General features: G+C 32.9%; 1 protein-coding gene across 1 annotated transcript; it reads right to left on the bottom strand.

The window, feature by feature from the left end:
* Positions 1 to 5,301: 5,301 nt before the first annotated feature.
* On the bottom strand, positions 5,302 to 22,832 carry CSN1S1 (casein alpha s1). Its single transcript, XM_027544669.1, has 19 exons — positions 22,751 to 22,832; positions 21,310 to 21,372; positions 19,314 to 19,346; positions 18,382 to 18,420; positions 17,918 to 17,941; positions 17,252 to 17,275; positions 16,627 to 16,650; positions 15,911 to 15,934; positions 14,379 to 14,411; positions 13,583 to 13,606; positions 13,439 to 13,492; positions 11,865 to 11,906; positions 11,193 to 11,216; positions 9,949 to 9,990; positions 9,030 to 9,056; positions 8,061 to 8,084; positions 7,111 to 7,265; positions 6,478 to 6,521; positions 5,302 to 5,685 (listed from the first exon to the last, which is right to left on the bottom strand). Coding segments are annotated over exons 2-18 (645 nt in total). The 5' UTR covers positions 21,361 to 21,372; positions 22,751 to 22,832; the 3' UTR covers positions 5,302 to 5,685; positions 6,478 to 6,520.
* Positions 22,833 to 23,184: the final 352 nt, after the last annotated feature.

Below are 23,184 nucleotides of genomic sequence, written 5' to 3'. Positions count from 1 at the left end.
GGAGAAGGAAATGGCAACCTACTCCAGTGTTCTTGCCTGGAGAATCCCAGGGATGGGGGAGCCTGGTGGGCTGCCATCTATGGGGTCACACAGAGTCGGACATGACTGAAGTGACTTAGCAACAACACACCAACCCGAGTTTCTAGTTTCTTCTAGAGTCGCAATATTTGGTCACACGTGACTTGTGCATTTCTTTCTAATTGCAACAATGGAATGGAAGGAGTAACAGAAGAGGAATGCATACATTTGTCAGTTCATTCTCAGAAAGATTTTCACAATCATTTCTTTTACTCACTTGTATTATTTGTGAAGTTCTAGAGGTCAGTTTGGTAACCACAATCAAAATGGAAACATTTAAGCATCTGTAAAAAGCTGTACTTAGTAACAGTGGTCCATCAATTCCCTGTGTCTATAGTAAAAGCGTCAATGCCTCTCCTTTAAACTTTTCCATGAAGGATAAACTCTTACAAAAATATTTACTGCCTAACTACAGTTGACTGAAAACTCTAGTTGGAGGTGCAAATTATTGAAATTGCATTTCCTACCTCAGAAAATGGAATGAGACTAGTGTCACCAAACTTAGTGATAACTGGTAAACTCCAAAGCAAGGTGATAATTAAAAATTTCAGAGATATAGTGAATGCAGCAATATTTCATGAGAAATTGTCAAACCAGATGTGATCTCTGTGTGAGGCTAATTATTATATCCTTAGGAAAATTTAATGGTTGTATTATCATGCTGGTTTTGATGTAGCAATACAAAAATTTTCTGATGAACATAATTTTCTGAACAAAACTCTGGCTCAAGCTGCTATCAGAGCGAGTAATGATTCACCCCACCTGCTATTTACAAATAAGAATCAATTTATGGAGCTATATTCCTGGAATGAAAGGAACATCAAAATTCTATAGGAAAGATCATACTATAACATCATATTTCCAACTCTGGTACTTGCCTTCAGATTATGAATTTGAAGCATTTACCTGGATAAAAGGAACTATGTGATCTTATTACAGACTCTGAGATCCATGCTTTGTCTTATCATTCATTAGTTGGATGGAGAAATGTCCTGATAATCTTTTGTTCATGTTGAGATTTCTTTGATTTCAGTAATAATTTGTGTTACTACCCGAGTTTGCCTCCTTTCAAGCCTAGTGATATTCTAAATCATTTATGATAAGTCATCAGTTCAGAGTGTAATGTTTGACTGGATACTTTTAGACACTCCTCTAATCCCCATATTATCCCCCTGACTTATGGAATAAGGAGGTCAAAAAATGCTAAATAGAAGCCATTCTTTTGTCTCTTTCTATCATAAAATCATAAAAATTTGCATTTCTGGGGGAATTACAGCTGTTGAACACTAAAAGATGCAAAGACTAAAAGATAGTGAATTACATCATTATTCCACTTCCTCATTTGGCCTTTAAAATAGCTTCTTGGAGGATAACAATAGATTATTTCAAACTTAATGAGGTTATGGCACCTATTACAGGTGGCATTTTTAATATGATACATGTCAGGCAAATTCCTGGTATTTACTTCACAGCTAAAAAATTCTTTTTTTTTTTTTCCATTCTGACATAGCTAAAGAAAAAAAATACTAGAAACAGTTTGTTCTCGTCTTAAAAACAGAACTTTCTCTCTCATGGGACAGCTTTTAAGGACAAGTTTGCTCTAATCTTTTTTTTTTATTTTATTTTTAAACTTTACATAATTGTATTCGTTTTGCCAAATATCAAAATGAATCCACCACAGGTATACATGTGTTCCCCATCCTGAACCCTCCTCCCTCCCCATACCATCCCTCTGGGTCGTCCCAGTGCACTAGCCCCAAGCACCCAGTATCGTGCATCGAACCTGGACTGGCATCTTGTTTCATACATGATATTTTACATGTTTCAATGCCATTCTCCCAAATCTTCCCACCATCTCGCTCTCCCATAGAGTCCATAAGACTGATCTATACATCAGTGTCTCTTTTGCTGTCTTGTACACAGGATTATTGTTACTATCTTTCTAAATTCCATATATATGTGTTAGTATACTGTATTGGTGTTTTTCCTTCTGGCTTACTTCACTCTGTATAATAGGTTCCAGTTTCATCCACCTCATTAGAACTGATTCAAATGTTTTCTTTTTAATGGCTGAGTAATACTCCATTGTGTATATGTACCACAGCTTTCTTATCCATTCATCTGCTGATGTACATCTAGGTTGCTTCCATGTTCTGGCTATTATAAACAGTGCTGCGATGAACATTGGGGTACACGTGTCTCTTTCCCTTCTGGTTTCCTCAGTGTGTATGCCCAGCAGTGGGATTGCTGGATCATAAGGCAGTTCTATTTCCAGTTTTTTAGGGAATCTCCACACTGTTCTCCATAGTGGCTGTACTAGTTTGCATTCCCACCAACAGTGTAAGAGGGTTCCCTTTTCTCCACATCCTCTCCAGCATTTATTATTTGTAGACTTTTGGATCACAGCCATTCTGACTGGTGTGAAATGGTACCTCAGAGTGGTTTTGATTTGCATTTCTCTGATAATGAGTGATGTTGAGCATCTTTTCATGTGTTTGTTAGCCATCTGTATGTCTTCTTTGGAGAAATGTCTGTTTAGTTCTTTGGCCCATTTTTTGATTGGGTCATTTATTTTTCTGGAGTTGAGCTGTAGGAGTTGCTTGTATATTTTTGAGATTAGTTGTTTGTCCGTTGCTTCATTTGCTATTATTTTCTCCCATTCTGAAGGCTGTCTTTTCACCTTGCTAATAGTTTCCTTTGATGTGCAGAAGCTTTTAAGGTTAATTAGGTCCCATTTGTTTATTTTTGCTTTTATTTCCAATATTCTGGGAGGTGGGTCATAGAGGATCCTGCTGTGATGTATGTCAGAGAGTGTTTTGCCTATGTTCTCCTCTAGGAGTTTTATAGTTTCTGGTCTTACGTTTAGATCTTTAATCCATTTTGAGTTTATTTTTGTGTATGGTGTTAGAAAGTGTTCTAGTTTCATTCTTTTACAAGTGGTTGACCAGATTTCCCAGCACCACTTGTTAAAGAGATTGTCTTTAATCCATTGTATATTCTTGCCTCCTTTGTCAAAGATAAGGTGTCCATATGTGCATGGATTTATCTCTGGGCTTTCTATTTTGTTCCATTGATCTGTATTTCTGTCTTTGTGCCAGTACAATACTGTCTTGATGACTGTGGCTTTGTAGTAGAGCCTGAAGTCAGGTAGGTTGATTCCTCCAGTTCCATTCTTCTTCCTCAAGATCGCTTTGGCTATTCGAGGTTTTTTGTTTTTCCATACAAATTGTGAAATTATTTGTTCTAGTTCTGTGAAGAATACTGTTGGTAGCTTGATAGGGATTGCATTGAATCTATAAATTGCTTTGGGTAGTATACTCATGTTCACTATATTGATTCTTCCAATCCATGAACATGGTATATTTCTCCATCTATTAGTGTCCTCTTTGATTTCTTTCACCAGTGTTTTATAGTTTTCTATATACAGGTCTTTAGTTTCTTTAGGTAGATATATTCCTAAGTATTTTATTGTTTCTGTTGCAATGGTGAATGGAATTGTTTCCTTAATTTCTCTTTCTGTTTTCTCATTATTAGTGTATAGGAATGCAAGGGATTTCTGTGTGTTGATTTTATATCCTGCAACTTTACTATAGTCATTGATTAGTTCTAATAATTTTCTAGTGGAGTTTTTAGGGTTTTCTATGTAGAGGATCATGCCATCTGCAAATATGAGAGTTTTACTTCTTCTTTTCCAATTTGGATTCCTTTTATTTCTTTTTCTGCTCTGATTGCTGTGGCCAAAACTTCCAAGACTATGTTGAATAGTAATGGTGAAAGTGGGCACCCTTGTCTTGTTCCTGACTTTAGAGGAAATGCTTTCAATTTTTCACCATTGAGGATAATGTTTGCTGTGGGTTTGTCATATATAGCTTTTATTATGTTGAGGTATGTTCCTTCTATTCCTGCTTTCTGCAGAGTTTTTATCATAAATGGGTGTTGAATTTTGTCAAAGGCTTTCTCTGCATCTATTGAGATAATCATATGGTTTTTATTTTTCAATTTGTTAATGTGGTGTATTACATTGATTGATTTGCGGATATTGAAGAATCCTTGCATCCTTGGGATAAAGCCCACTTGGTCATGGTGTATGATCTTTTTAATGTGTTGTTGGATTCTGATTGCTAGAATTTTGTTAAGGATTTTTGCATCTATGTTCATCAGTTATATTGGCCTGTTTGTACCACAGTTTAATCTACAGAAAACGTGACTTTTATCATGCTACTGTTTACAAGACATTCATTAAATGGATGGCATTATCTATAGGATTCACAACACATGAAATTGTGTTTTCCTGATTCTTTGGGAACTGACATGATGACAGAAGCCGGGAAATACATTTTATGAAGATGTATGAATCTGCACCCTCCGTTAACTTCTGCCAGGTCCAGTATTCTGAGTATGTTGACAAACCTTCTCTAGATTGAATAACAAGTTGTTGCACCTTGTACTTAACATAGAGGAGGCAGAAGACCTAATACTAAGTGGATTTTTAAAAAAAAATTTTCAAGGCAAAAATTACATGTTTCAATTTTATGTATGCATATCTACATAATCAGTAAGAAACAGAACAACTGATATAGATGGTCTAAACTATTGTACAAGAGACCTTATTACCTGTGTTTTGTGACCTGGGTCATACAAGGTTCTTAAAGAGTCATGACAGATTGGGTTGTTTGGGAATCCTAGAATAAAGCCGGGAAAATAAATTTCACCTGGGGCTTTAAAGATATCAGAGTAAGCAGCTGTTGTTATTTTGAGAAGTAATTACTCATTAGAGTTTTGGAGGACACTGAACAGCTCACTATGAATGCTCTGTTACTGTGTGTCCTGTGTTAACCTTTACAATCTTTACTTTGTAATCTACCTAGTTATAAACTCAAGTATAATCAAATGGATTGAGCTCCAACAAGTCCTGCCAAATTAAACAGTATAACCAGGTTGTTCAAATTGCCAGTGCACCCACAACTACTACACTGCTGTTCTCTCTGCAGCCATGTCCATGTTCACATGGAAAATATTCTATAAACAGTTGACTTCAAATGAAAGACCTTAGACTCAGTTTATAATCTACCAGGATCAGCTAGAAGTGAACATTTGAATTTTTTCATTAAAATGTGGTTGAAAATGTCATAAAAATTTAGTGAAAACAAAATGTTATATACATACAAACTCACAAGGTTGTGTAAATTCCTTCCAATGGAATAATGACAAAAAATAGGAATAGTGCCTTAAAATGTAATTTATTGAAAAGAAGAAAGACAAAATCTCAGTTAATGCACACAATTATTTGATATGATGGCACTTACAGGAGAAGTGATTCAAAGGCTTTTAAAACATTTTCCATACAGAAATTTAATGAAGACTTTAATTCCCTTTGACTCAGTGGCCTTTATACCAGCATGATACTACTGGAATTTAGGTAACAAGCTGTTAGGACAATTTCACTTAAGGATGTTACACTATCTAAAATACAGTAGAGAACTCAAGAAGAAAGAGTGCCTTCAATTTGAGATTGTCCTATTCTAAAACAGCAGTTGAAGCCTTTGGATAGAATGGTTTGACATGATAGATGAAAAGACATGTAGAGCATGGAATTTTCAGAACCATCTGTAAACCAAAAAAGAAATATGTGGTTAGTTATGCTGCATGTTTTGAAGGGAGAAGGTACTGTTATGATAAGATACACTTTAATAGTCATTTTCTCTTCATCTTAAGATGAAGTTCACAAAGTTATATGTGTCTCCTGTTACTAACCCATACCCACTGCTCCTGATTTTTAAGTTTTACAGGCAATTTATGACTAGGTTGCACTTTCTTTTGCAGTAACAGAAAATATGGCAAAATAATTCAAAGTAAAAACTTCCAAGTACATCAGACTTTTATTTTCCTTCTTTTGATCTGTTATAAGGGAAGTTTCCACCACTGGAAAGGGAACATACACACACACACACACAACTACAAGCTCCTATATAGTAAATTGAAGTACTCAAAACACATCTATGGACATTTAAATCTGTTTTCTTCTTAATAGACAAACACTTGATTTAACTATGTGATGTGTTAAGTATTTCTATTTCAGTGATCATAAAGAATAGGATTCCACTGTTGGGGTCACCAGAATTAGTAACACCCACACTCCTATACTTGTATAAAAATTTCAATATAATAAATTATATTAATTAAAATTAGCTAGTTTTATTGCTACTTAAATTTGATATTACTATAATACAAAAAATGTTGAAGCCAATTTAATTATTGATATTATCTAAGTGTAATGTGTCTAAATATAGCTAGACTAGAGGACCAGCAAAACAACTTTATAGTCTACACGTTGTACTTTTGTACTGAGCTCTCATATGAAAAGAGGATCAATGATTAGACAAGCAGTTTCCAACTTACCAAAGACCATAATTGTGGAGTCCCTCAGAATTCACTTGACTCTTCTGAAGGAGCAAAAATTGGTAAAATGTGAGTAAGGCATTCAGTAATAAAATTTTGCTAAATCAAAAAATGAGCACTAATTTTCCCAGCAGTATGCTTAATGGATTATTATATTTAATCACCTTCAAGGTTATAAAAACAAGCATCATTATACTATTTCAAGTAAGCAAAAAAAAAAAAAAAAAAGATCAGGATTTCAAATTGGGACTTTAGGAATGCCAAAATCTGCAGTTTATCCCCCACAATGAATTCTAATGTATATCATGGATATAATCAAAAGAAAGGCATTTAAAGATTAGCAAAAGTGCAAGGAGGATAAAGTTGAATTTTTACTTTGGAGAGAAAATTTTCCTATTTTCATCAGAATGATTATCACTTATCGAATAGATAGCACTGCTCCACATGTTCCTGAGTAATGGATTAACATTAGCCATATACCAGAAAGTTATCATCAATTTTCCATTTCAGAAAATTCTAGTATAGGACACTAAGCATTTATGTGTCATGCTTATTCTAAATCTATTTTTATATTATGTTTTCTTTTATTTCCTTTGATAAGGCAACAATATGCAGTCATTTAAATGAACTTACCACCACAGTGGCATAGTAGTCTTTCCACTGTTCTCAGAGCCAATGGGATTAGGGATGTCAGAGAATGATGGGGCATCAGTGTATTGTGTGCCTAGTGGAACGTAATACCAGGCACCAGATGGATAGGCATCCAGCTGGTAGAATTGTCTGAAAAGCTAGAGAGAAAGACCATTGAAAAAGCAACACTGTATGAGAAATCAGTTTTGAATCTCTGAAAATGAATCATTGCATTCAATTCAGACATGGCTATTCGCATCACAAGAGATGTTTACTCTGTGAGGAAAACAGAGAAATCAAACTCTTCCCTATGGTAAGTCACAGTAAGGAAATTTTGGAAAGGGCTTTTCTTAGGGTACCTGAGGGGTAATGAATAAATCACTTCTTTAAGATCAATAGTCAGTATTGAACTCTAAGAACCTGCATTACTAACACAGGTCCAGCTATCAAAGTCCAGAGGAAAGTGGTAGTGTGAATTTAATTATTATATAATTTATAAACTCATGGGTTTTTGGACTAGAGAAGGTCATTTTTGCCTTTCTGTTCTATAGTTTAGTTTTCCATGAAGACAATGACCTCAAAGAAAGGGAGAGTCCTCGTCCCAGAATAATACAGGGATTTCAGAAATGCCAAGAATAAAGAGAAAAGAATTCTCTAATTCCTAGCCCAGTGCCCCTTCATAACTATAAGGTTTTGGTGCAAAAACATTATTTCTTTTCTGAAATTTTGGAATAGGTACCTCTGTTAATCTATCATGGCCTTTTATTTGTTTCTGTGTATTAATGTAATTCTTTATATATTCAGGTAGAAAATACATGTTCTTTGATGGAATTAGAAAAACCAAAGAAAGCATTTCAAGTTTTGCTGTGGTTGCTTATCCTAATGATTATAATAAATATGATATCTGAGATTTTCTCTTATTAGTGTTAATATAAAAAATAAAATAAATTCACCTCAGGGTAGAAGTAGGCCAGTTCCTTAAAAGAGAGAGAGGGAAAAATAGTTTTGTGATTCCAACCCAGTTAAATGCCATAATAGACTAAAGTATTACTACCAAATGTTCACATTAAGATTAGAATGATTACCCTCTTTTTTTAAAATTACATGGAAAGGTGAGGATAGTGTACTCTTTAGAACTCAGTGAAGTACATAATTGTCTTTTCTTTTCTCTTACTTTGGCCCATGAGTGAAGAGAGAATTTTAGAAGAAATTGAGAGCGAAATATGATTCATATTAAGGAATAATTATCATAAAATTTATTGATGACTACTGTGTTTTGAATCTTGTTTAATCCCTTATAGATTCATATTTATAAAACCCCATGGTTTTCATTGTATGGTTTATTTTTTAAATTAGCATACTATATGTAAGCTCAATCATCAATGGACCAAAGAAACTGAACTGAATGCAGTTACCACCTTTAAAAGTGAAGACACAAAAAAAACACTGGAAAACTCAAGATATGTGAGTTTTGGAAGACAATGAATTGATAGATTCATATTAATTTCACAAATGAAAGAGCAGGGCTTAGAGAGAAGAACACAGTTTGCTCAAGGTCATAAGATTAGATCTAAGACTGAAAACTCAAGAAGCCCAGACAGTACTGTAGATTAATAAAAAGTCAAATTTGAACAATATGAATAGTTGATTGAGGTTGTTCTAACTTAAAAGTTGACCTGAAGCTCTCTTCACTCAGGGATGGCCATAGAATTGTTCTTTCATTTCCTTTGGCAACTTAGATCTGATCTTTCATAGCAATGCTGGAACCAGCAATGTTAGAGTCCAACACCAGTCAACAACTAAGAAATACTGGCAGAGCACTACTTCTTGATGCAACTAGTAAAATAACTTCTAAAAAACAGTGGTTACCAATAGATAGTTTGGGGAAGTATTAAAATACACACAGACAGACACACACTTACCTGATTCACTCCTATCATAGGTTCTTTCTGGAAAGAAAAAAAAGAGTAGGGGTGATCTTTTAAGGCTGAATAAAACCAAAAAATGTAAGAAGCAAACTTTTTGAAATGCTTTTCATATTAGAGATCTGGGAATTCACACTAATAATTTTGCCAATTGCATTATCTAGATACTATTTCTTCTAAGACATACGAAACATACACAATCCTCATAAGATTCACCAAATGACAGTAGTGATTGAAATTGGCATAGCTTTTGATAGGAATCAGAATTGTAATAGCAGCACATATTTCACAGTATCTGGTTGTCACCTTAAAAATGAAATCAGAAGCCCCAGGAACACTATTGAATCAATGAAATGCAGGGCAGAGGAAGAATCAGTTTCTATTATATATTACAGATAAATACACTGTACAGATGGAAGGGAAAACAGAACATCAGAAAGGTTTTTTGACAGAAACATTTAATATCTCTCCAGACAGTTTCTTCTAAAGGTTTAAATTAGTATTAATAAATCTCCAAATGGCTTGTTTGAAAGAGCATAATTATGAGTTTGAATTTCCTAAATATCAATTGAATTTAAGAATAAAATCATGGACATAAAGATATAAAATTTAGGAATACCTTAAAAGAGAAATTAACATAACCATGGAAATGAACACTTCATAGTGTTTAGAATTACAAAGGGTGCTGCTGTCAGGGGAGAACGGACAGAATAGAGCAGCTCCCATTCCAAAGAAGAATGACAAATAGTTCTCCTTTCTCAGATTGACTACTACAACTTGTTTCAGAAAGTTGGGAGTGAAAAATAACCACCTGAGAAGAAAGAAGTCTCTTCAAAATTGTGAAGCTATTTAAAAGCAAACATATTTAAACTTTGCCACATATTATCAGTATGTAATTCATTAAGCAAAATATTACCTGTTGGGCATGGATTCCCTCTTTCATACTGTGAAGTCGTTCCTAAATAGAAGGAATATGTTCTAAGTTACTTAGATATCTTCTGATATAACACATTCATTTTACAATTACCAAGAATATAGCATCATCTGTGAAGATTAGTATAAACTGTATTCTCTGCCAAAATTTTTAAAATTAGCAATATAGCTTTCATTTTCTAACTTTATAAAAAAATATTCAACTCAATGTTATACTTACTATAATTTGGAAGGATAAAGAATCTATAAGTTTCATATTTGGGGGAAAATAATCCACCAATTCCCTAGGACTACATATTTTCTGTTCATGACTATTAATCACTTGTTTACGTTTTATCTTTTATAAATTTTAAATAAAACATTATCAAATATGGGTAGTAGAAAAACTTCTCCCTTGGATTATATTTATTTCTGTTAAAAAAGAAAGAGGAACACACACTATAAAAACAACACTTGAAGAAAATACTAAGATATTCTAGATTTAATAATCTTATATGGTCATGAATAGCTTCCTCAGAAAGAGAGATCACTTTATTTTAGTACATTGATTTCACTCATGTGTGAATCACAGACATTTGCTAGGCACTTTCACTCACTGGGGGTCTACGCTAAATGCTAGGGACCATCTATGAAATAAATAATAATGAATACTATGAGCAGTGAACACTATGAACAATGAACACTAAGAGCAGGACCATATCATTCTAACACTTATGGAGGTTACGGCCTAATCATATCATAACTAAGGTGCTAAAATATATCATTCATGTAATTTCTTAGATTAGTAATGCTAAGTTTGATTGGGGTACTGATATATCTAAATTTATTTGGCTTCTAAGTCCAAGGCAACAGAAGCAACTTGGAAACTGAAGCAAGAGTGACACTGAGGTCCAAATTAAATTCATTATTGACTTCCTCCTTCCTACAATTGTAACAGAATAAGAATGTGAAAATGTAATTTTGCTAAATTAAGACAAGTCCTTTTCCCTAAAGTCCTAATTAACCAAGCTTATTTGGCATAACTAAAAGAAAAATTTATGGCCTCCCAAGTGAAAAACTATGACACTCAAAAGGATTGATAATAGTGAAGCTGGATTGTGCTAATGGATACTTTTTTGATCTATCCGTACTATCAGCAGATAGTTTATGACTTCATAGTTTAAATGCACATCTTATAGTGCATTTAATATATTTTAATGTATTTTAAATTTAGTAAATATATCTCACCTCAGCACTATTGGGAACAATTTCCTTAAAAAATAAAAAAACATGTATTATTAGTTTTATGACATTAATTTACATTCAAAATAAAAATGCTAATTAACCAGACACATCATAGCTTATCTGTGATTAAACAAAACAAAATCTTCATAATATTGTCAAAGGTCTCATGAACATAGCAAATTTTATAGAGCTTGGGGATTAGGGGAAGGAGAGACTTTATGAACACTTTATTGGACTTGCCACAAGCTAGCCTCAGGGATAACTGAATAGGAGATTGCTCATTCAATATTCAAAACAATGTCAGGAAATGAAAGTAACTATAAAGGAAACGGGTCTAGAGACAATGAGATCAATCAACTTGCCGATTCTTTCTTAGAAAATTTTGACAAAAGCAATTTGAATGTATGGGATCCCTGATTCCTTCTACAGAGTCTACACTGTTTTCTTAAATGGAATGTTTATTTGGCAATGATCTGTGCTTTCACAAGGAGGCATATATACGGAATCACCACTCAGAACTGAATTTGGGAAAATAAATACAGAATAAATTCCAGAGTATAACGAATCATTTGGGAGGCTCTAGCATGATTTGATGTAGAATTTAGTCAAAGTAAATTTCATTTAATTATTTTAATTCTGTAGACTTAATTTTGTATTATTATAATAAAATATTACCAGCTGGGGTACTTTGTATTTTTTCAGTCTGAGAAGCTGTTCCTATTCAAAAAGAAAAAATATTGTCAATTTCGTGGATACCATCTATCATAGTATCTCTTTCCCAGGAGTAAATAATGAGAAACTAATAATCTTACTTTAGTGTTGTTTCTACCACAGAGAATTTGGATTAGCCTAATTCTTCTTCTTTTTTTTTTTTAATATTAGGAAAACTACTTTGTTACATTATTTTTAACTTAAAATATATTATAATGCAGTCAGATATAAATAAGTATTCAGTCAATCCTAAAAGAAATCAGTCCTGAATATTCACTGGAAAGACTTTTGCTGAAACTCCAATACTTTGGCCACCTGATTTGAAGAACTGATGCATTGGAAAAGATCTGATTCTGGGAAAGATTGAAGGCAGGAGAGGAGAAGAGGACAGAGGATGAGATGGTTGGATGGCATCACTGAATGGACATGAGCTTGAGCAAGCTTCGGGTGTTGGTCATGGACAGGGAGTCATGGTGTGTTGCGGTCCAGGGGGTCACAAAGAGTTGGACATGACTGAGTGACTGAACTGAACTGAACTGAGGCAGTTTTGATTACAGTGAATATTATATCAGAATTGCTAAGAAAATTGAAAACAGATTTGCTTTCTGTGCAGTGATTAGTCACCTCAGTTGTACCCAACTCTCTGTGATCCTATGGATATAGCCCTCCAGGCTCCTTTGTTCATGGAATTCTCAAGGTAAGAATACTAGAGTGGGTTGCCATGCCCTCCTCCAGGGGATTTTCCCAACCCAGTGATCAAGCCTGAGTCTCCTGCATTGGTAGAGGGGTTCCTTACCACTAGCACCACCTGGGAAGCCCCATTTGTTTTCTGATTTTTGCAAATTAAATCAGAATATTGGATGAAGGGAAAAATGATGTTTCTGATACTAGCCACATTTACCGAGGGCTTACTTCGCAATTCAAAATGGCTCAGACGGTAAACCGTCTGTCTACAGTGCGAGAGACCTGGGTTCGATTCCTGGGTTGGGAAAATCCTCTGCAGAAGGAAATGTTGCCTGGAAAATCCCATGAACAGAGGAGCCTGGTAGGCTATAGTCCATGGAGTGGCAAAGAGTCGGACATGACTGAGCGACTTCACTTTACTTTGCACTATGTCTTATTTGTATTAATTGCTTTATATGCTTTAAATATTTATTATTATTTTGTCACTTTGGAACTTAGGTTATAGACTTACAGCAGATAAGGAAACTGTCTAATACCACATGCTGGTAAAACGTAGAGCTTAGAGTCAAACTCAAGTCTGGTCAAATCTATAGCGTGCCATTTCAATAATGTGCTAATCAGATCTGAAAGTAAACTGTAATACACAATTTGTCAAATGAGAGTATGAATTAAATATCTGGGATTAAAAAAGTTGTCAGTTTTATTTTCAGAAGGGATCAGTATACTGCTAGAATCTGTTAGACTGCTTACTTTAAGTTTAGCAGATATTGAAAAGGAGAGATAATTTATCAATACAACATTCTTGCTCATTCCCTGATACATTGGTCTTTGATTAACTTTTAATAAAATTTTACCAGATAACCCAGGTAACGCTCAGAGGGCACATCTTCCTTTTGAATGTGCTTCTGCTAAAAAATTCAAAAAATAAAAAGTTTAATTAAATTTTAAGATATCCTGGATGATGTTAATATATTTTAAATTTAGTAGATATATCTCACCTCAACACTATTGGGAACAATTTCCTTAAAAAATAAAAAACATGTATTGTTAGTTTTATGACATTAATTTACATTCAAGATAAAAATGCTAATTAACCAGACACATCATAGCTTATCTGTGGTAAACTGATTTTAGCCACAAATTCCTGGGTAATTTAGATAAGATGAACAGTCAAAGTACATGTTCTCTTTTCTCTTCTCACTACTTTCACCAGGGAAGTTATTCAAAATGTTGGATTATGAAGTATTCACTTTTAACTGACTTCACAGAAACTCCGCATAATGGAACTGGGTTTATTTTGTAAATTGGATGAAGTTCTGCTCCCAAAGTTTAAGGACTTCATCACCTTGTATGCCTTCTCTTTTTCTCCTCTAGGTTAACAAATAGCAAAGGGTTCCAGTGTCTCTTTAACATAGAATTGATTGAGTTCCACAAAGGATATATCATGTTTAAATTTCACAATTTAGAACATAGCCATTATTGTAATTTTCAGTGACAAGATTTAGTTCTACCAAAATCTGGAAAGGAAAAAAAAATTAGAAAAATAATGTCTGGACACCACAGATATACAGATAGGATTATTTGCTCAGAAAGAAATCTATAATTTTGTCTCTGACAAATAATTGTTTTCTTACATTTTTGGGGTTGACAGCCTTGTATGTTAAAATTAGGATAGAGCTGCATACATAGTGCCTTATGCAATGAAACCTTAAGGGACATGTAAACTTTATGGTTCAACAAACTTTCATAAACATTTTCTAATTGGGATATTGAATTAACATAAAAATGGTATACCTCACTTGACGAAATGCTTTCAGCTTCCATTTGCTAAAAGAAAGAAAATCATTGTTACTGCCTCTGAGACTTTTAGAATTAGAAGGAAACTATTATGAAACACAGTTTGAAACACACTTTCATACTGGGTTGCTAACTAGTTTTTAGTGAAAACAATTGGGTATAAAAAGATTCAGGGCCAATAAAATTTACTTTTTTTTGGATTGTCAATTTTATTTAAAATATGTTGGAGAGGGGGGTGTAATAACTTACTTTGTAACTTAAAACCTTTTTATTAAAACAAATACAGATACTTTCTTGAGTAGAATGCAAATGCATATGAATTTTTGTGATAAAAATGAAACCTGGAATGAAGAATCCTATTGAGCTGGGCTACCTGAAACCCTGGGTTGAGTTTATATTCCCATATACACTTGGGGCAATTTTGATGTAAATAAATTGGAAATATTAAAATAGAACAATCAATTTCAGAATGGAACTAAAATTACATGAGCTTTTAAAAGTTCTACTCTGTGAAACATTTAATTTTTTTCCTAAGTCACAGATGCTCATATTTACATATGGATATGATTTCTGTTCCCAAGTACATACTAAGATATTGATTCTAATGTGCAGCAAAATAGTCATCTCTTGGGAGAGTTGAGTAAAAAGTATTGCGGGCTAATGAATATTTTCCCATGTTTTGAGATTAGGTAGCATAGCCCATTGGAGAATGGAATGGAAAACCACTTCAGCATTCTTGCCTTGGGAACCCCATGAACAGTATGAAAAGGTTAAAAGATATGACACTGAAAGATGAACTCCCCAGGTCAGTAGGTGCCCAACATGCTACTGGAGAAGAGTGGAGGAATCACTAGAGGAAGTCAATCCTGAATATTCATTGGGAGAACTGATGCTAAAGCTGAAGTTCCAATACTTTGGCCACCTGATGCAAAGAACCCACTCTTTAGAAAAGACCCTGGTCCTGGGAAAGATTGAGGGCAGGAGGAGACGGGGATGTCAGAGGATGAGATGGTTGGATAGCATCACTGACTGAATGGACGTGAGTTTGAGCAAGCTCTGGGAGATGGTGAAGGACAGGTAAGCCTGGCATGCTCGTCAATGGGGTCACAGAGTCAGGCATGACTGAGCGACTGAACAACAGCATAGCCCACTGATCCTACATAATTGCTGCAATAGATTCTTTCTGCCCAAAGACCACCCTCAACACACAAGAGAGTGAACTCTTACCCTGGGATGACAGAAACAAGGTTTTAATTTTTTGAGTCGGTTGTTTCATTTTTAAACACTCATGCACATTTTGCTTTTTACTCTTGATTTTAATAAAGAAGCAAAGTTTCTCCTGATCATGTAAATGTCAAATTTCCTCTCCTTACTTTAACTTTATCTGGCACAACATTGTACATTCTTGGGTATGATAGCACTGCTTTAGGAGTTCAATCACACAATTGCAGTGGATAGCTTTCTTAAAGCATAGAGCATATCCTATTTATGATATATAAGTGTAGAGTTTATTAAAATAAAGATCTTACCTTAATATCTTCCATGGCTTGATCCTTAGGAAAGAAAAGAGAATTAATTTTATTTTTCATGACAAACATTCCAATATAAAATGATAATTACCAAATAAAATGGATGCCAAAGGAAATAGAAATGGGTGGCAATAGTGAAGTGGTAAGGAAAATTTAAAAAAAGCCTACCTACCAGGCTAACTGAAGAATTTTTCTCTTTAATCTGCATTTTAGAGTTCAATAAAAAGTACTGTAGATTTTTCTATGTTTTGATGAATCATTGTAAATATCCTACATTTTCCTTTAACTAGCCTAACTTCTTTTTTTTTTAACTTGGCTTTTGGATGACAAACCAGAGCATTGGATTAAAGATTATGTGATAAATAAAAGTACACAAAGCATTGATTCAATGATGTATAAATATTTAAGCAAAATGAATTTTCTCCATGTAGTATGTTGTGTCCAGTTTCCATGACCATAGCAGTATAGAGAGCAGTGAGATGCTCCATAGAATTTAAGCTCAAAATACTATGTTGGTTTAGTTATCCAGCCAATTTTGGTCAACATACATGTTGCATCTTTTTTTCTTTGAATTAGAGATATCTGTTTTAGTTTTGTCCTTAGAGAATTGTTCATTCATTTTGATTAGGATACTTAAAGGATATTTGATTAGGATATTTTTTACTTCTTTATTTCCCTTATATTATATTTAATAGTTTTAGAATAAAGAATCTTACCTCAGTTGATTCACTCCCAATATCCTGCCAAGAAAATTTACTTAGTCAGGTATGAAGAATAATTAAGAAGGTGTAAATTTTTAAATACCTGTATGTTGTTTTAATAACAAAGCTATTAAAACTTTGAAAAACAACCTTGATCAAAAACTTGTGTTTAAAGAAAGTAAAAAAATCATTTGTGACTATGTAAAACATTCTTGGAGCAGATATATTGCTTCATGTAGTACTCAATAAAACATTTTTTCTGTTTTGGCGATCAGTGAAAATAGTCTGTCAGTCCATAATTGCACTAATTCATTCTTTTATCCATTCATTCATTTATACTAATGCCTTGTCTCCTCATGGTTGCAAAGTTAAATCAATGAAATCAATATTCAGAATTCTCAGTAGATCTCATCAGTCATTTTGAAAGTTCAAGAAAAGTATAAATGTTACATGAAATTTTTTTTCTAAAATGTTTTTCATACTGCACAAGCATTTTTTGACATACCACCTTAATTTTCGTATTTTCATACGAAAATTTTTCCCTCAAAAATTCTCTTTGTCAAAACCAATCAATTGTAGGTTGCAAAATATGATTTTGAGATAACTTTAAAATAATTTAAATATCATTTATGTTCCTTACCTTGCTCAGTTCATTGACCTTCTCCTTAAGGACAGAAAAGAAGAGAGAAACATGAATGAATGGATATCTATAAGAAATGTATATGGCGTTTTCATCATCAAGCTGAATTAAATAGATCAAAGACAGAACTGCACAGCTTTCTCCACTTTACCAATTCCTCTTTTAAGCTTGCATTTCTGAGTTGTCATTTGATAATGCAAGATAGTAAAGATAAAATGTTAACCTTAAAACATAAAATGGAGAAAATGAATATAATAAAATTTTTTTTCATTCCATCAAAAAAAAAAAAAAAGAAATGTATCTTACATTTTGCTGCTGCAAATTAAAAAATAAATATGCTTTTTGTGAATGCACTAATATTTTTTGCAATATTATTTCTTGTATTATCTCCTTGCTAAGTTTTCTTTATTTAAGCTGTCAGTTCATTACTGTGTGCTTAAAAATATTTAAAAATTTTTGTTCCAGTAAATTTGACTATTATTATCTTTCATCTTGTTTAAGTCATAGTTCTGAGTTATCTTCATCTCTCTGTCTGGTTCAATAATCTAATAATAATCTAAGTGATTTTTTCACAAAAAGGCAATAAAGAATTGGCATAACACCATAAATAACATAGAATAAAATGCTTTGTTAATTCTGCAGTATATTCTGTTCAGAATTTCTTACCTTTCCAAACACTTCTGGAAAAGGCTACAAGGGAAAAAGATTATATTAAAAATCATTCAGGCTAAATTGGGTTGCCTATCAAATCTTTTAAATACTTGTCTTGAAATAAAATTTCTATTTGTGTTCTATTTGACAATTCAGTCATGAAATTACAGAAGACACAACACATCCAGGGTATTGTAGAGATAAAACATTCCATCATAATGAGAATGGAAATTGTAAAGTTTACATAGATTATGCACAAAACAGCGTAAGTGTTTTACAGAGAGTCAAATGTATAGGTACAGATTAATATTTAAAGCAGCTTTTTAATATTTGCATATATAATTTCAATATTCTTTGTGGTTGCTTGGGTGAGTAAATGAAAATATTTGACCAAGTGAAAAAATGTTTGTAAATAGAAATTGAGTTGATTTTTCCAGAAAAATACATTTGTCATTGAAGAAGAAGTAGATAATACTTACTGCCACAAAAAACCTGAGTAAATTTTCATTGAGGACTTCCTGTAGGAATTAAATTGTGAATTGTACAAGTGAAAAACACAGTCAGAAAAGGAGAATGTTTTTCCATTTGAACACAAATTCTCCATTTATTTAGGTAAACCAAAATATTTCTTAGGTAAAATAAGAGATAATTAGTTTCAGTTTTATGATTTTATTTTAAAATCTGAAAGAGACACCATATTTGGTTCCTTCTTTACCAGGCCTATAGGTTTAGTCAGTTCATACTTATCAAATGTCAAAGGAGGAATTAAACAGGAATGTAATGAAAACAGAGAAGTGAGAGGGTAATCAACTATCTGAGTATCTGGATACAATTGAAATGAAGGTATACAAATGAAAATTGAAATGAAGAAGATATTCAGTATTTATCATAGCTAACTGAAAGAGAAATTAGTTGGGGTAAAGAAAGAACCTTATCTCTCTGCTGTCTGGCTCATTCTGTAAACATTAAAAAATGAACTGAGTAGTGGATAGGGTGGAAGATTAATGACTCTTGTAAAAGTGTGTGATAGAGTATCTAATTTAATACTCAGTGTGTAAATTGAGATCAAGTTGTAAATCATATGTTTGAGTGCAAGGAGAAGAGATAGAAAGAATCAATAATACAGTAAAATAGACCACATATACATATTCTGTTTAACTACTGCTCTTGCATAATAAAATTTTTATTAATCATAAATATGTAAGTCCAAATGCCCTCTTCTCTAAAAAGGTTTGTGAGAACAGATCAATATTCAGCTCAATAGTTGAAGATATTACACCTCAGCGAATGTGAAACTGGCTGTTTACTAGAGAAGGAAGGAATGAGACTACAATATATATATTAGCAATTTATCATCACTTAAGTTACACAATTTACAGTGAGTTCTTGGAACATAGAATAGAACACTTACTTGAGGGAGTCCTTGGTGCTTGATAGGATGTTTCTGTTAAAAAAAAAATGCAAGAATTGTAAAACCAAAAGCACTCAAAATACAATAATAATAATATCACAAGGCACATGTAATACTATACATTTAATAGTGCTATTTAAGAAGTTTGTATTTTAACAGCTAAATTTGACACCAAGTTCCCCTGGGAGGGAAAAAAAAATTATTGACAAAAATCAAGAAAAGTAAATTATCTTCTGTTTTTAGAATATGGTGGAGAAAAGTATATAAAAAGACAAAAAATAATCTGAAATACTGTTTGTCTGGATTTTATTTTTTATCATAAATTAAATTATATAAAATTTTAACTCAATCTGCATTTTAACTGTGGGAACAAGATTTATGTTTGTTAAATGTTAGCATTAAAAAATGATGTTTTCTTTGGAAAAGGATTAAAGAATCTGTTTGCTGGGGGATCTATATCTGTTTCACTGATAAAAGGAAAAGATATGGACTACTCCAATGACACATTTCTGAAGAACTTGGATCCTTTTTTTGTAACTTACTGTCAGATATTTCCATCTTTTGATGCTTAGGGTTTAGCACAGACAGAACTCTATTGGTTAAGAAGCTGGATTATTAGTGATCCTTCAATCATTATTTACAATTTAGAAAATAAGAGTTTAACAATAGAATATCTCAGCATTTCAGAAACTTTTTCATCTATATTTGATAGTTTGAGTGTCCAAATATCCAAAACTATTATCTTATTTGAATCACTTTCTTGTCAGTTGATTCCTATTTATTTATTTATCATTATCTAGAGGTCACAACGGAGAAGGCAATGGCACCCCACTCCAGTACTCTTGCCTGGAAAATCCCATGGACAGAGGAGCCTGGTGGGCTGCAGTCCATGAGGTCGCTAAGAGTCAGACATGACTGAGCGACTTCACTTTCCCTTCTCACTTTCATGCATTGGAGAAGGAAATGGCAACCCACTCCAGTGTTCTTGCTTGGAGAATCCCAGGGATGGGGGAGCCTTGTGGGCTGCTGTCTATGGGGTCGCACAGAGTCGGACACGACTGAAGCGACTTAGCAGCAGAGGTCACAAAGGAACAGAATAACTTTTTGTTTCACATTAATAACTGAATTTGTTTTTTGAGAAGAAACTTAAGTTACTTTACATTATCTAGTTTTTCTTTCTACAAGGACCAAATTATTAGATCTTTGAATCAGCTGAATGAGCCCAACTTTCTGTACCTTGGGAAATATTGGTTGGCATGAGCCATCTCAAATGAGGGTTTGATTTAGGTTCCAAAAGTGGATACACTGGAATATAGGGTTTAATAGTATATTTGGTTGGAGAAGGCAATGGCAACCCACTCCAGTACTCTTGCCTGGAAAATCCCATGGATGGAGGAGCCTGGCAGTCCATGGGGTTGCTAGGAGTCGGACACGACTGAGAGACTTCACTTTCACTTTTCACTTTCATGCATTGGAGAAGGAAATGGCAACCCACTCCAGTGTTCTTGCCTGGAGAATCCCAGGGATGGCAGAGCCTGGTGGGCTGCCATCAATGGTGTCGCACAGAGTCAGACACGACTGAAGTGACTTAGCAGCAGCAGCAGTATATTTGGTAATACAATATTGGATATATATATGTTTACAAATATGTTAAGCCTATAATGGACCCAGGCAAAGAGACTAGTTACCTTCTTTGATGCTCTTTATTGTATTGTTAATTACCTTATTTCTTTTTTTTTTAAATTTTTAATTGTGAGGTGTTTATATTTCAAGTTAGAAATTTTATTTAGAGTTAAGTCTTTGAATAAACTAAATAATAATGATCAAAATGTGAAGGATTACCATAGCTTTAATATCAACACTTTAATAGCTAATTAGAGACCATCAAATTCTTTATGACTACAATATCTTGCACTTGATGAGACTTGCATCAAATTGCATTTGAGATGACTTTAAACAAGAATCTAGAATCTTCTAAATTCTCTACTGTACTCACAGGCCTGGCAAGAGCAACAGCCACAAGACAGGTAAGGATGAGAAGTTTCATGGTTGTCAAGATCTATGTAAGAAAATAAAATAGTTAGGTCTTATAATAAAATTTGATTCATGAAAAAAAAATTCTTAATTTTTCCAACAAAGGAGTATATTATGATAAAAGTTGTTGCACTTGAAAGTAATATTTTTATTCATTTAGTTTTTAATTTTGCTCTTCAATATAAATATTTACCATTCAAATTATTTTGCTTAGTGCTTATATAAGATAAGAAATACCAATATCTTACTACACTTTAAAGTAAAGCATTTGATCCTGAAAGTAATAGTAGGGTTTTGTCAGAGGAATAGAGAAGCATCAATATTTAAATATTACAAATTTTAAAATACTACAAAAAAAATTAAAAAGAAATTTCCTCTTAGATCATTGGATTTGTTAAAATTGATAAACTAAAACCCACTGGTAAATTACATTTAATATCTGTAATTTTTTAAAATGTCTTTATCCTTTAGCCTGCTCTTTCAGAGTCTTCATGAAAAACATTGTGCATTATGTAGAAACTATTAACCTTCATTAAATTTTTAAAAGGATCTAGCTATTACTTAATTTTGCTGGGTTGATATATCCATGACATGACTGAATGAAGATGATTAAACAGAATCATAAGTCAAACATATCACGTTTGACTCCTAGAGTTCCATTAAATTGCAAGACCCAAAAATACATACATTTATATGTGCTGGAAAAATGCGTTTCAGATACATAAGAAAAATTAGATTATACATGAAATTTGTTTATACCTTAGTCAGCAAACTAATGACAGATTATTTTATATAGGCTGCTTCAGTTTACAAACTGTAGAATCTACCTGCATTTGTTAAAAAAGACATATTTATAGGCCCCAAATGAGTCTACTGTTTTCATATATTTGTATCCTTACAAATATCCAAATTTAATCATCTTTATAAAAGTAGTCATTTATATCTAATTGTCTATCATTGACATTTCCTTTATAAAATTAATTTTATTAACCTAATTACACAAAATAAAAATGGCCTTGAAATATTCTACCAGAAATGTTATTTCTATGAAAACAAAAATATTATAAATTATTCTGTATGACAACTTTTTACAGAATTTGACAAAAATGATTCAAATTATTTTACCATAAATCTATACTGAAGTTATGTATCTACATTTTCAGTATATAAGAATTTCGTTTAAAAATGATCAATTTGGTCTTTATAAAAGTATTTAATTTTTCACCTATAGCTCTGAGATAGATAGTATCAACATTTGCAAATATATTTTTAAGCTAACAGTATATCATAGGAAAGTACCAATACTTGCAATCACATAGAAAAGTTACAACTGCGTATTAGTGAAGAATGAAAGATGAGACAGAGGAAAATCATAGAAATTTTGTTATATGTATACATAATACCTTGAACCCAAGACTGGGAAGAAGCAGCAAGCTGGGTTGATGATCAAGGTGATGGCAGACTTTTGCTTCCAAGCTATTTAAACCTACTGATTAGTAAAATGCTAATTTTGTGGTTTCAGTTTAACCAACAGGTTTATTTAAATTCTAAGAATTCTCTCACATAGGAAATCAATGTTCTGTTCAGTTCCTCTCCCAAGAAATTCTAAGGAGAGTTTACAACAAAGAAGTGACTCATTATACAGGAAATGGAATGGCATTGTTCTAAATTAACAAACAAAAAAACCCCAACAAAACCCTAGATTTATGGTTATTATGAGAACATGCATTTATTATATCAATAAAATTTCCTTTGTAACCTTTGAAAAATTCAATACCTGTAAATGAAATTCTTGGGACAAAATGGGGTCTTCAAAATTTTTCAATTTTTATTAACA

The sequence above is a fragment of the Bos indicus x Bos taurus genome, chromosome 6 (assembly GCF_003369695.1).
Source record: "Bos indicus x Bos taurus breed Angus x Brahman F1 hybrid chromosome 6, Bos_hybrid_MaternalHap_v2.0, whole genome shotgun sequence".
In the NCBI taxonomy this organism is placed as follows: Eukaryota; Metazoa; Chordata; class Mammalia; order Artiodactyla; family Bovidae; genus Bos; species Bos indicus x Bos taurus.
Note: the sequence above shows the minus strand (reverse complement) of the source record. Positions and strands in the feature narration are given on the sequence as shown.

What these genes read in the sequence shown, in the direction of transcription:
- CSN1S1 (XM_027544669.1), bottom strand. Translation starts at nt 21,360, where the DNA reads ATGAAACTTCTCATCCTTACCTGTCTTGTGGCTGTTGCTCTTGCCAGG. An exon ending in CTGTTGCTCTTGCCAGGCCT is followed by an intron (nt 19,347 to 21,309) that starts GTGAGTACAGTA and finishes TTTTTTTAACAG; the next exon opens with AAACATCCTATCAAGCACCA. An exon ending in AAGCCATGGAAGATATTAAG is followed by an intron (nt 14,412 to 15,910) that starts GTAAGATCTTTA and finishes TCTTTCTTTTAG; the next exon opens with CAAATGGAAGCTGAAAGCAT.